A 14,003-nucleotide genomic window follows, 5' to 3' on the forward strand; every position below is an offset into this window, starting at 1 on the left:
CGCTCCCCCCAACTGACAACACCCCCCGCGCTACCAACTAAAATCAAGAAAACCCTTCTGCTGTCATACCACAGTCCTCCTTGCAGAAGATAAGGATGTTTGCAGCAGATGGTCTGAAGCCTGGGTGGCTGCCAACGTACCAAACAAAAATCTAATCAACAACCCAACCGTGCAAGTGCCGGGCTTCTCCTTCCCACGGTGCATCGGGACAGTTCTAAACCGTATCCACACCCAACATGGAAGATGTGCAGACTTAGTCCATAGATAGAAAGTTAGGGATTCACCAAACTGCGACTGTGATATGGTGCAAACTGTCAGACAAATAACGGATGACTGTCCAATCTATGCTCATCCTGGAGGTGTCACAGCCATGCTCTGGACTGAATAATAGACCTTAAAATCCAACTGTAGCCCTCACTGTTGCTTTCATTGTTCCACTATCGCCAAATGAAAGAAGAAGAATATCTTTTTGATGAGATTACAAGTTTGGTTGATAAACACAATACTGCTGATATAGTATACTTAGACTTCTGTCAGGTATTTGACTTGATACCACATGACATTTTGATTAAGAAACTCAAAAGATATAAAATCAACATAGCATACATTAAATAGATTAAAATCTGGCTAAATGACAGGTCCCTCAAAATGTAATTGTAAATGAGGAACGTGAGTTTCTAATGAAGTTCCACGGGGATCAGTTCTTGGTCTAGTGCTGTTCAACATTTTTATCCATGATCTGGAAGAGAACCTAAAATCATTACTGATAAAGTTTGAAGATGACACAAACATTGGGGGAGTGATAAGTAATGAAGAGGACAGGGCACTGATACAGAGTTATCTGGATTTCTTGGTAGATTGGGCACAGGTAAACAATACGTTTTAATATTTTATTTTACCTCTATATTTGGTGCTCCTGGCATACTGTGTCCAGTTCCGGTGCTCACAATTCAAGAAGGATGTTGATAAATGGAGAAGGTTCAGAAAAGAGCCACAAGAATGATTAAGGGACTGGAACATGCCTTACAGTGATAGATTCAAAGAGCTCAACCTATTTAGCTTAACAGCGAGAACGTTAACAAAGAGAATTGTGACTTGATCATAATTTATAAGTACCTATACGGGGTGCAGAAATTTAACAATAAATGTTTCTTCAATCTAGCAGACAAAGGTATAAGAAGATCCAATGGCTGGAAGTTGAATCTAGACAAATTCAGACTAGAAATAAGATGCAAATTTTTAACAGTTCAATTAGCCATTGAAACAACTTACTAACAATTGTGGTGGATTCTTGATCACTGACAATTTATAAATCAGGTTTGGTTATTTTCTTAAAATACATGTTTAGCAGGAACTAATTCAGGAAAGTCCCTTGGTCTGTATTACATAGGAGGTCAGAGATTAGATGATCGCAGTGGTCTCTTCAGGCTTTATAATCTAGTTTGGACCTTGGCTTGTGAGCTCCATCCTACAGTATCTGAGTACCTCGCCATCGTGTATTAATGTCAGGCTCATAACATGTCTCAGAAATATCACTACCCCATTTTACAGATGAGGTACAGAGACATCAAATGATTGATCTAACGTCACACAGCAAGTGACAGGAAATTAACCCAGCTTTTGTACCTCCCAGTTCATTATAACCAGTTATAATACCAAGCTCTTCTCATCAGTATATCTCAGAGACTTAACAAAGGAGACAACCTTCATTACCCACATTTTACATAGGTACTGAACTAGTTTGCCCAATGTCACCCAACAGACCAGTTGCAAAACTGTGTATAGAACCCAGCTCTTCCGGCCCACTATGCTAGCCACTGCCCATACAAAGTCAGCCCTCTCCCACATCCCCTGATTGCATATCCAACACAACCTACTTGTCGGGATCCCCAGTCTAGTGGCCTACCCACTACTCCTCTCCAAGGCATTTCTCTCTGCGAACAAACGGCTGATAATCTCTGATCAGAGCACAAAGAGGGATTCGAGACATTTTAACATGAAGTTCCCAGAATAGGCAAGTATTTTCATAACTACAAGTCACATTCATCTCCCAGGAGAGTTGCTGAGAACGGAATCGTTCCCCTCCCAGAGTGAACGCGTGGACTTAGGTGTAGCTCTTAGCCCTGGTCTACACTAGGACTTTAGGTCGAATTTAGCAGCGTTAAATCGATGTAAACCTGCACCCGTCCACACGATGAAGCTCTTTTTTCGACTTAAACGGCTCTTAAAATAGATTTCCTTACTCCACCCCTGACAAGTGGATTAGCACTTAAATCGGCCTTGCCGGGTCGAATTTGGGGTACTGTGGACACAATTTGACAGTATTGGCCTCCGGGAGCTATCCCAGAGTGCTCCATTGTGACCGCTCTGGACAGCACTCTCAACTCAGATGCACTGGCCAGGTAGACAGGAAAAGAACCGCGAACTTTTGAATCTCATTTCCTGTTTGGCCAGCGTGGCAAGCTGCAGGTGACCATGCAGAGCTCATCAGCAGAGGTGACCATGATGGAGTCCCAGAATCGCAAAAGAGCTCCAGCATGGACTGAACAGGAGGTACGGGATCTGATCGCTGTTGGGGAGAGGAATCCGTGCTATCAGAACTCCGTTCCAGTTTTCGAAATGCCAAAACCTTTGTCAAAATCTCCCAGGGCATGAAGGACAGAGGCCATAACAGAGACCCAAAGCAGTGCCACGTGAAACTTAAGGAGCTGAGGCAAGCCTACCAGAAAACCAGAGAGGCGAACGGCCGCTCCGGGTCAGAGCCCCAAACATGCCGCTTCTACGATGAGCTGAATGCCATTTTAGGGGGTTCAGCCACCACTACCCTAGCCGTGTTGTTTGACTCCTTCAATGGAGATAGAGGCAACACAGAAGCAGGTTTTGAGGACGAAGAAGATGATGAGGAGGAGGTTGTAGATAGCTCACAGCAAGCATGTGGAGAAACCGGTTTTCCCGACAGCCAGGAACTGTTTCTCACCCTGGACCTGGAGCCAGTACCCCCCGAACCCACCCAAGGCTGCCTCCTGGACGCGGCAGGCAAGGAAGAGAGAAGGTATTTTAAAATACTATACATGGTTTAAAAGTAAGCATGTGAAAGGATTAATTTGCCCTGGCATTCGCGGCTCTCCTGGATATACTCCCAAAGCCTTTGCAAAAGGTTTCTGAGGAGGGCATCCTTATTGCGTCCTCCATGGTAGGACACTTTACCACTCCAGGCCAGTAGCACATACTCAGGAATCATTGTACAACAAAGCATTGCAGTGTATGTTTGCTGGCGTTCAAACAACATCCGTTCTTTATCTCTCTGTGTTATCCTCAGGAGAGTGAAATATCATTCATGGTCTCCTGGTTGAAATAGGGTGCTTTTCTTCAGAGGACACTCAGAGGAGCCCGTTCCTGCTGGGCTGTTTGCCTGTGGCTGAACAGAAATGTTCCCCGCTGTTAGCCACGGGGAGGGGGGAGGGTTGAGGGGGTAGCCACGTGGTGGGGGGAGGCAAAATGCGACCTTGTAAAGAAAAGCACATGTGCTATGTATGTAATGTTAACAGCAAGGTTTACCCTGAAAGACTGTAGCCACTGTTTTATAAAATGTGTCTTTTTAAATACTGCTGTCCCTTTTTTTTTCTCCAACAGCTGCATGTGTTTCAATGATCACAGGATCTTCTCCTTCCCAGAGGCTAGTGAAGATTAGAAAGAAAAAAAAACAAACTCGTGATGAAATGTTCTCTGAGCTCATGCTGTCCTCCCACACTGACAGAGCACAGACGAATGCGTGGAGGCAAATAATGTCAGAGTGCAGGAAAGCACAAAATGACCGGGAGGAGAGGTGACAGGCTGAAGAGAGTAAGTGGCGGGCTGAAGACAGGGCTGAAGCTCAAATGTGGTGGCAGCATGATGAGAGGAGGCAGGATTCAATGCTGAGGCTGCTGGAGGATCAAACCAATATGCTCCAGTGTATGGTTGAGCTGCAGCAAAGGCAACTGGAACACAGCCTGCCGCTACAGCCCCTGTGTAACCAACCACCCTCCTCCCCAAGTTCCATAGCCTCCTCCCCCAGATGCCCAAGAACGCGGTGGGGGGGCCTCCAGCCAACCAGCCACTCCACCACAGAGGATTGCCCAAAAAACAGAAGGCTGGCATTCAATAAATTTTAAAGTTGTAAACTTTTAAAGTGCTGTGTGGCATTTTCCTTCCCTCCTCCACCACCCCTCCTGGGCTACCTTGGTAGTCATCCCCCTATTTGTGTGATGAATGAAGAATGCATGAATGTGAAGCAACAATGACTTTATTGCCTCTGCAAGCGGTGATCAAAGGGAGGAGGGGAGGGTGGTTAGCTTACAGGGAAGTAGAGTGAACCAAGGGGCCGGGGGGGGGGGGGGGGGTTCATCAAGGAGAAACAAACAGAACTTTCACACCATAGCCTGTCCAGTCATGAAACTGGTTTTCAAAGCTTCTCTGATGCATACCGTGCCCTCCTGTGCTCTTCTAACTGCCCTGGTGTCTGGCTGCGCGTAACCAGCAGCCAGGCGATTTGCCTCAACCTCCCACCCCGCCATAAACGTCTCCCCCTTACTCTCACAGATATTGTGGAGCGCACAGCAAGCAGTAATAACAGTGGGAATATTGGTTTTGCTGAGGTCTAAGCGAGTCAGTGAACTGCGCCAGCGCACCTGTAAATGTCCAAATGCACATTCTACCACCATTTCTGCACTTGCTCAGCCTGTAGTTGAACAGCTCCTGACTACTGTCCAGGCTGCCTGTGTACGGCTTCATGAGCCATGGCATTAAGGGGTAGGCTGGGTCCCCAAGGATACATATAGGCATTTCAACATCCCCAACAGTTATTTTCTGGTCTGGGAATAAAGTCCCTTCCTGCAGCTTTTGAAACAGACCAGAGTTCCTGAAGATGCAAGTGTCATGTACCTTTCCCGGCCATCCCACGTTGATGTTGGTGAAACGTGCCTTGTGATCCACCAGAGCTTGCAGCACTATTGAAAAGTACCCTTGTGGTTTATGTACTCGCCGGCTTGGTGCTCCGGTGCCGAGATAGGGATATGGGTTCCGTCTATGGCCCCACCACAGTTAGGGAATCACATTGCAGCAAAGCCATCCACTATGACCTGCACATTTCCCAGGGTCACTACCCTTGATATCAGCAGATCTTTGATTGCGTGGGCTACTTGCATCACAGCAGCCCCCACAGTAGATTTGCCCACTCCAAATTGATTCCCGAGTGACCGGTAGCTGTCTGGAGTTGCAAGCTTCCACAGGGCTATCACCACTAGCTTTTCAACTGTGAGGGCTGCTCTGATCTTGGTATTCATGCACTTCAGGGCAGGGGAAAGCAAGTCACAAAGTTCCATGAAAGTGCCCTTACGCATGCAAAAGTTTCGCAGCCACTGGGAATCGTCCCAGACCTGCAACACTATGCGGTCCCACCAGTCTGTGCTTGTTTCCTGAGCCTAGAATCGGGGTTCCACTCCATGAACCTGCCCCATTAGCACCATGATGCATGCATTGGCAGGGCCCATGCTTTCAGAGAAATCTGTGTCCATGTCCTGATCGCTCTCGTGACCGCGCTGACGTCGCCTCCTTGCCCGGTATCGCTCTGCCAGGTTCTGGTGCTGCATATACTGCTGGATAATGCGTGTGGTGTTTAATGTGCTCCTAATTGCCAAAGTGAGCTGAGCAGCCTCCATGCTTTCCTTGGTATGGTGTCCGCACAGAAAAAAGGCGCAGAACGATTGTCTGCCATTGCTCTGACGGAGGGAGGGGCAACTGACGACATGGCTTACAGGGAATTAAAATCAACAAAGGGGGTGGCTTTACATCAAGGAGTATTTCAGGAAGGGTTCCAATGAGAAACGGTGCACCTAAGTAATTGTTGTTATTGGAAGAAGCAGGTTGGTCTGGCCTCTTATTGATACATGGCTAGATTTACCTCACTGCACCTTCTCTGTGAGTGACTGCAGTGTGACCTAGAGGAATGAGTCCCCTAGACTGGGGGTGGGGGGGAAGCAAATGAGTACAAAACAAATCTGGTCTATTTCTTGTTTTGATCTACTCCATCTATCTTTTACATCTTTGGTTAGCAGCAGATGGTGCAGAAGGACTGCAAGCCATCCACATCTCATGGCTGCTCAGCAGAAGATGGTACAAGAGGACTGCTAGCCATCCTCATCTCTTGTCTGCCTGGCAGTAGATGGTACAATAGGACTGCTAACAATCCGTATCATCTACCTGCTCACCATAAGATGGTTCAATAGGACTGACTGCAGGACTAAAGAGAATGACCTGGTCAAGTCACTTCTAATGTAGTTCCTGCACCCATGTCTGGCCAGGAGCACCTCAGACATGACGATGACGGCTACCAGTCCTATTGTACCATTTACTGCCACAAGGCAATGGGTTGCTGCTGTTGTGTAGCAATGCAGTACCATGTCTGCCAGCACCCAGGAGACATACGGTGACGGTTACCTGAGTGGGCTCCATGCTTGCCGTGGTATGGCATCTGCACAGGTAACTCAAGAAAAAAGGCGCGAAACGATTGTCTGCCCTTGCTTTCACGGAGGGAGGGAGGGAATGGGGGCCTGACGATATGTACCCAGAACCGCCCGCGACAATGTTTTAGCTCCATCAGGCATTGGGATCTCAACCCAGTATTCCAATGGGCAGCAGAGACTGCGGGAACTGTGGGATAGCTACCCACAATACAACACTCCGGAAGTCCATGCTTGCTTTGGTATGGTGGAAGCACTCTGCCAAGTTAATGCACTTAGAGCATTTTCTGTGGGGACACACGCACTCCAATATATAAAAACGATTTCTAAAAAAACGACTTCTATCAATTCGACCTAATTTCGTAGTGTAGACATACCCTTACACTCCATACACATACCTCAGCCAGCCGCCCCTCTGACACTGATCTGGAGTTTGTGTGAGTCGCCCGCCCATATCCAGAGGCTGCTCAGGGAGGCGGACACCCCCACACTAGAGGGCTCTGATCACTGGGAAGGGAGGAGAAGCCGCTTTTTGTCTTTCCTTCTCTCAGCCTCATTTGGGCTTAGCATTTTGGAGAATGAACTTCCTGGGTCAGAGGCAGCCGCTGGTGCATCCGGGAGCCCGGGCTGAGCCGCTGCGGCTCCCTAGCGGGGTGTATGCGAGGAAAGCCCTTCGCTAGCGCTCCTCTGTGCACAGCCGGGGGGACTTTCTCCTGAGACAGAGACTGCAGGTGAGGGAGAAACCCGGGGAAAGGGCCGGGGCCGGGGCCGGGGCCGGGGCCGGGCAGGAAAGTGACTCTGCACCAACGGCCCCTCCTCGCCCCAGCTCTGCTCCCGGGGGCGGGGGTCTGCGAGTCCCGGAGCTGCTGCCCCTCCCCCCCCCCCCCGGCTCTGCTCCCTTGAGTGCCCGCAGGAACCGAGCCAGCGCCGGGAGAGGGGCCGGGCCAGGGACCGAGTCTCCCAGCCCGAAGGCAGGGGGAGAGACTGGAAGGGGCAGCAGGAGTAATAAGTGGGGAGGGAGATTCCCTGTTCCCAGCGCTGCCCAGCTTCATTCACTGACAGATCTATTCCAGTCCTTGCAGGGAGCTGGGGTGGAAAATGAAGAGGAGACAGATCAAAAATCCAGGGAAAATAAATTGCCTGATGCGCAGGGCCCGTGGGAACCATTCCTGGCCCTGGGAGAGTGGATAGTGTGCGAACATCACCAGGGCTTTTCTGGCTGTACCTCTTAGCCCTGCTGAGCCCGAAAGAGGGTCCCCTCTGCTCCCGGGAGCAAGGAGGCAGAAGGGGTGAGGACTGAGAGTCTGGAGGAGGCCACACAGGGGAAGAAATAAGGAAGCAGAACTGTGGAATTGTCGCTGGCATGGCAGGTTGACATTGCCGGGTTCAGGTTCCTTCAAGAGGTGTGTGCATTCACCAGGGAGACACTGGGGGTTTCACTCATGCGACAACGGGAAAGCATCACAGAGTCAGTCGTCCAACGCTGGTCAAAGAGCTCTGCTAGAACAGGGAAAACAGCCTGATCCCTAATCAAAGCGAGCAGAGCTGCCAGCTTGCTGTTCCTATGTCTGAGTAGGTGGGATAGCTCTAATGCAGGAGATACTTGCTGTTTCAGGGGCTGGTGACCTTCAAGGAGGTGGCTCTGTATTTCACCCAGGGGCAGTGGGAACTTCAGGACCCAGGTCAGAGAGACGACATGCAGGAGAACTATGAGTCCCTGATATTGCTGGGTAAGGATTCCTTTCTTCTCAGAAGAATGGGGAGATCTCTGAAGTGCTTGAGTCAGCACCAAGAACAGGGCCCAGCAAGCACATAGGGAGAGGCAGACACTGCTCTGAAGAGCTCACAGTCTGACTGTAAAGACGCTCAAAGCATGAGGGGGAAACAGAAGCACCTAGAGGGCAAGTGACTTGCCCTAGAAACAGGCCACATCATTCGCAGGGCTCTGAATAGAACTCAGGTCTTCTGCATCATAGCCTATGTCTGCATGACAAGCTAGGGGTGTGGTTCTCCTGTCTGTGTACACGTACTCCTGCTAGTTCTCTTTGAGCCAGGGTGAGTATAAGTAGCAGTGTAGCCACCATAGCAGCAGCAGAAAAATGGCTGAGCCCTGCCACTTACAAACCGGTGGGTCTATATCCATGCCTCCGCTGCCACTACCTAGGCTACTGTGGCTACACTGCTATTTATACTGGCACTAGCTCAATGAGAGCTAGCACAAGGATGCGTCCACAAGCAGGGGAATCACACCCCGAGCTCGGTGTGTAGATAGTCATAGGCTAATGTCCAATCGATTGGCCCACACTGCCTCCATATGGGCTCATCATCCTTCTGGATGGAGTGATAGTGACCCCTGCGGGTGCACCTTCACTAGGAAAAAGGTGTGTTCTTACCCTGAGTTGAAGTCTATGGGGGAGCTTAATGGCAGCCTTGAGCTACTAAGTCCTGTGAAAACTACAGCCTGCCTTGTCTTCGCTCGTTTTATCTTGTTTTATCTTGTGCCTAACTATCTTGTTTTATCTTGTGCCTAACTCGAGTTAAGACCACACTTTTTGCCTGAGGGAAGACAAGCCCTATTAAAGTTGCCTAACATTTTCTGTTATAACTTTAACTTTAACAAACTAACTGTTCAGACTCAAATTTCCTATGCTTAGAGGGGATGGCCGTAAGGTCGGAGAGATGCTTTTCACTGTCTCCATGAAAATGCAGCCAGATTTGACAAAAAGTTATCAGCTGCAGAAAATTACCACTATGGTTGCAAAAGATGGAATTGCTTTGATATTTTTTTTTATTACAAAAAAAGCCTATATCATACAAAAATATGTCAAAAGAATGTTGTATTATTAAGATTGCAAAATCAAGCACTCAAAAGTTAGGAAATGCCAGGATTAGGTTCAGCCCTCTTATGCATGATCACAGAGTTTTTTGCGCAGGATCCTGCCTCATTCAGTGTTCTGGATGAATGCTGCTCACCAGACCTCTGACTGTCCCAAAGGGTCTCCAAGAGCATTTCCCCCTCTGTTACAGGTTTACCCAAGTTCAGCACCAGCAAGGGAAGGAACTTGATTGAAATTATGGAGCTTTTTAGTAGCATCTATTTAATGAGTGTGTGACAAACTCTGATTTCTCCTCTTTCCTTTCTCTGAGTAGACTTTCCGATTCCTAAACCCAACGTGATCTCTCGGATGGAAACAGTGGAAGAGCTGGGTGTCCCAGATCCCCACGCCGCTAAGGAATGGGAGATCCTGAGAGTAGCCCCCACAGGTGAGGGGTCAGTATTAAACCAAGTAAGAAACCATTTGCAAATTGTGCTAACAAGATTCCTACAAAGACCCCGTGAGCTCCCCAGTTCTACCTCGGGTCAGGATTGTCCCCAGCAGGTGTCCTATGCCCTCATAGCAGACATCACTCACGGCCTCCCACCCAGCCTGACTCTCTTTCCTGAGTGTTCAGATGGATTGTGGAGGCAGGATTGGTCATCTTCTTTCTCTCCTCTGGGAAAGGGCTTGGGGGGATTCAGGTTGGGATCCGTGAAAGGACTTAGGCATTGCAATGCTGGGCATCACAGGGCCTAACTTTTAGGCAACTAGTAAATTGCAGGAACAGTATTGCGATTCACAAAGCCTGAGTTAGGCGCTGAGTTTCCCTGTGCAATGAATGGGTTGAGATAAGTGCCTAAGAATGGGATCCACAAACTCTAACACCTCAGCTGAGCTAGCCAATGCGAGATGCTGACCAGAGGGGCATGTGCTAAGCCCTGCCCCTCTCTCAGAGATAAGAGTCCAGGCTGCTGGGAGGTGCCTAGCTCTGCTTAGTGATACACCAGTAGGAACCCCTCTCCTGGAATCAGGTGGCTCAGGGGCCTAAGCTGTTTCTTGGGGGAATGAGGTAGGTGCTTATCTCACTCTACACAAAACCTCCACCTGTAGCCCAATGATTAGAGAACTTCCCTGGGATGTGGAAGATGGAGGTTCAGTTCCCCCTCTGCCAGAGAGGGTGAAAGGATTTGCACAGGGGTCTCCCACATCTCAGGAGGGTGTGTTTACCACTGAGCTATGGGATAGTTGGAGGTGGGACTTCCTTCGCCTCTCGTGGTGAAGCTGGCTGAAGAGTGGCTGGAGCAAGGGGGCTGGAGCCCGGGTCTCCCATCTCAGTGCCCTAACCTCTGGACTATAGAGTCATTCTTTCTCTCTGGCCCAATGACTATTCCACTGTGGATAAACACTTAATCGTTGGGGAGGGAACGAGAGGACGAGAGCACACACAAACAGGTCTGTGTCTGTGGTCAGTGCATCCACCTGGGAGACTCTGGGTCCAGTGCCCTTGCTCCAGTAACTCTTTCATCATTTATCCGGAGTGCAGCAGCTCCAACAGGAGAGATGGAAAGAGCACCTCCTGCCACTGCCAATCAGAATATCCCAGAGCTGAGTAGCTGGAGCACCCTCCTGAAAGGTGGGAGGTTTTGAACAGGGGTTCTTTCTCCCCTTTGGGTGTGGGGAATTGAACTGGAGTCTCCCACATCCCAGCTGAGTGCTCTAACCATTGAGCTAAAAGCTATAAAGTAGGTATTACTGCCACCTCCTCTGCTGGCTGGATTTTGAATGGGACCTGATCTTGGGGGCCACCTGCTGGATTGGGCACTGCATACATGTAGGCGGCTGAACACCTGTCTTCCCCTGGTTCATTGATCACTCTGGGGCTTCGGTGGGAGATGGGTGTCCAGATGCCTAGAATGAGGCAGCCGTGCACATGGCCAGAGGCAGGAACATAGGCACCCAGGGAACTTTCATTTTAAAAAACTTCAGTGTCAAGTGAGGTTAGGCGACTGGAGTGGAGCCAAAACAGGGACCTAGGTGGCTAAACCCAAGATTTGGGGGCCTAAGTCTGGGGTTTAGGCACCTAAGTACCTTGGTGGATCTCACCCTCAGCACTTAGCCCTTCTGTTGTACCCATCTCCCCTTTCCCATTCCCCTTTCAATGGTTCCCTTTCCCCTGGGAACAGGGAGTGACTCCTGTCTGGATTCTCTCTCTGACCCAGCAGATGATGGGATGGGGAGTGAGCATGAGGAGGAGAATCTGGAGCAGGAAAGTCCTGAGATGGTGGAACTGGACATGATGTTGCTGGGAAGAGCTGAAGAGAACATTTTCCAGAGCCCTGAACTTGGAGAAACCTGTGAGAGTCAGTGTGGACTGGAGAGGCAGCAGGAAAACCACCCAGATGAGAGACTAGGGATATCCACTCACCCAGGAGAAGGTTTTAAGGAATTCAACAACGTCAGCATCAACCGGAGAACAGATAAGTCAGAAACCCAGAAAACATGCACTGAGTGTGAGAAAACCTTTTCTTGGAGGTCAGAGCTGCTAATCCATCAGAGATTGCACACGGGAGAGAAACCCTACAAATGCCTCGACTGTGGGAAAAGTTTCACACGAAGCTCAAACCGTAATGCGCATCAGAGGATCCACACAGGAGATAAGCCCTATAAATGCACTGAGTGTGGGAAAAGCTTCAGCCAAAGCTCACACCTGATGAAACATCAGCGGCTGCACGTGGGAGAGAAGCCCTACAAGTGTACAAAATGTGGAAAAAGCTTCAGTTGGAGCTCAGACCTTATTGTTCACCAGAGAATTCACACAGGAGAGAGACCCTATAAATGCCTCGACTGCGGGAAAAGCTTCAATCGGAGCTCGAACCTTAACACTCATCAGAGGGCCCACATGGGAGAGGGCCCCTACAATTGCACCGAGTGTGGGAAAAGTTTCAGCTACTGCTCCTCCTTCATTAGACACCAGAGAACCCACACAGGAGAGAAACCCTACAAATGCACCGAGTGTGGGAAAACCTTCTTTGAGAGCTCGGCCCTTATCAGGCACCAGAGGAGCCACACTGGAGAGATGCCCTACAAATGCACCGAGTGTGGGAAAAGCTTCTTCGAGAGCTCATCCCTTATCAAGCACCAGAGGATCCACACTGGAGAGAAGCCCTACAAATGCCCTGACTGCAGGAAGAGCTTCAAGCAGAGCTCATCCCTCATCAATCATCTGAGGACCCACACCGGAGAGAAACCCTACAAATGCACCGACTGCGGGAAAAGCTTCACTGTGAGTTCTGCTCTGATTAGACATCAGAGGATCCACCTGTGATCAACACCAGCTGCCAGTTTCCCTTTGGGGGCTTATGTGAGGCCTGAAGATAGGTCTGGGAACCAGAACAGGAGGCTGTGGATCCTTTGAGGTATTGGAAAGGGCCCTCAGAAAGCCTGCGTCTTTGGTCTCTTGTTATTCACTCAGTGACCTTGTCCCAGTCTGTCACTGAACAGAGCTGCCTGGAGAAAGACTATGCTGTTTGGGCTGAATCAGGCAGGGACTGGATCTCACCAGGTGTCAGTATGGCATCGGGCGTGATGGGGCTCCAATCTCAGATGGGCTGTCTTGGTAATGCACATTATTAATGATTAGAAAAGACTGGACCTTATTTTCTCTTTCCCTGGTGGTCTCCTCATCTTCTTCTCTCTCTTTTCCCTCTGTCCAGTCACTGGATTGAAGAGGACCCAGGAGAGTCCCTGAGAGAATGTACAGAGGTAAAAGAGAAAGCTGTGAATCCGAGCTGTCCAGTCAATGAAACACCCCCAGAGCCAGGGAGATCTGGGCATGGGTGTGTTGTGTCCCAGCAGGTCTCCAGGAGGTACCAGCTGGGTGGGGGCCTGCAGAGCTACAGGAGGAGAGGTGCCCAGCTGGCACAGAAGCAAAGCCAGACATCAGGCTGATCTCCTGTGCTGGGGTGGATTTGGAGGGACACTTCTCATGTATCAGTGGAGACCCAAGGGGCAAGTATTGCTCAGGATCTGATTGGATGGCCCAGTGAAGGATTCCTCTGTGTTTCCTGTCTGTAACTAACTCACAGGGCCCCATGTCTAAACGCAGCTTGGAATCACATTTGGTCTTCGCCCCACAGTAACATCCCTAACTCAAGCGACCCAGCGACAATACAGACATAGGTTGTAATGAAGATGGAACCTAATCCAGTCTTCCCTAAATGGGTTAAAAGCTCAGGCTTCAGGCTGTGTACAAGGACATAACTAGAGACCTTATGACCATGTTAAAGTCAGGTGAGCGGAATCTGTGCTGTAACCAGGACCTGAGTGATAACTGTTGTGTAGATGGGGCCTAGTGTCTATAACTGTTTTTCCTTGCATGTGGGAGGCCTCAAAACTGAAGTTCTAACCCTGTTAATGAGCCCAGCTTGAAGCCTGGAACATGCCTAGGCTAGAGTATGGGCCCCTAACATGTTTATTTGCCTGTCCACCTGGGCAAGAAGAAACACTGTAATTACACAATCTGGCCAGAAACTCAGCTGGTGTAAATCAGTGTAGCTCTGACACCAATAGAGCAATGTCGATTTACACTAGCTGAGGATGTGGCCAGGTGATTTCTGTAGGAGCTCTGTATCGGGGCTGTCTGCACTCTTTCCATTTTCTGCCTGCCCTAGTAAAGAAGCTTTGG

At 49.4% G+C, this 14,003-nt stretch overlaps 1 protein-coding gene across 9 annotated transcripts; it reads left to right on the forward strand.

The window, feature by feature from the left end:
• On the forward strand, positions 1 to 14,003 carry LOC144274731 (uncharacterized). Of its 9 annotated transcripts, XR_013347942.1 has the most exons (5): positions 7,003 to 7,231; positions 8,116 to 8,230; positions 9,651 to 9,764; positions 11,539 to 12,935; positions 13,033 to 14,003. XR_013347942.1 is itself a non-coding variant. In XM_077833782.1 (4 exons), exons 2-4 carry the CDS (start codon positions 8,197 to 8,199, stop codon positions 12,642 to 12,644), a joined length of 1,254 nt encoding a protein of 417 aa, XP_077689908.1. In that variant the 5' UTR covers positions 7,003 to 7,231; positions 8,116 to 8,196; the 3' UTR covers positions 12,645 to 14,003. The 9 variants fall into 9 exon arrangements, 8 of the variants coding, with proteins under 8 accessions (XP_077689912.1, XP_077689910.1, XP_077689908.1 ...); XM_077833782.1 differs by having other exon boundaries at positions 11,539 to 14,003; XM_077833783.1 differs by having other exon boundaries at positions 7,005 to 7,231; positions 11,542 to 14,003.

The sequence above is a fragment of the Eretmochelys imbricata genome, chromosome 14 (genome assembly GCF_965152235.1).
Source record: "Eretmochelys imbricata isolate rEreImb1 chromosome 14, rEreImb1.hap1, whole genome shotgun sequence".
NCBI classification, from domain to species: Eukaryota; Metazoa; Chordata; order Testudines; family Cheloniidae; genus Eretmochelys; species Eretmochelys imbricata.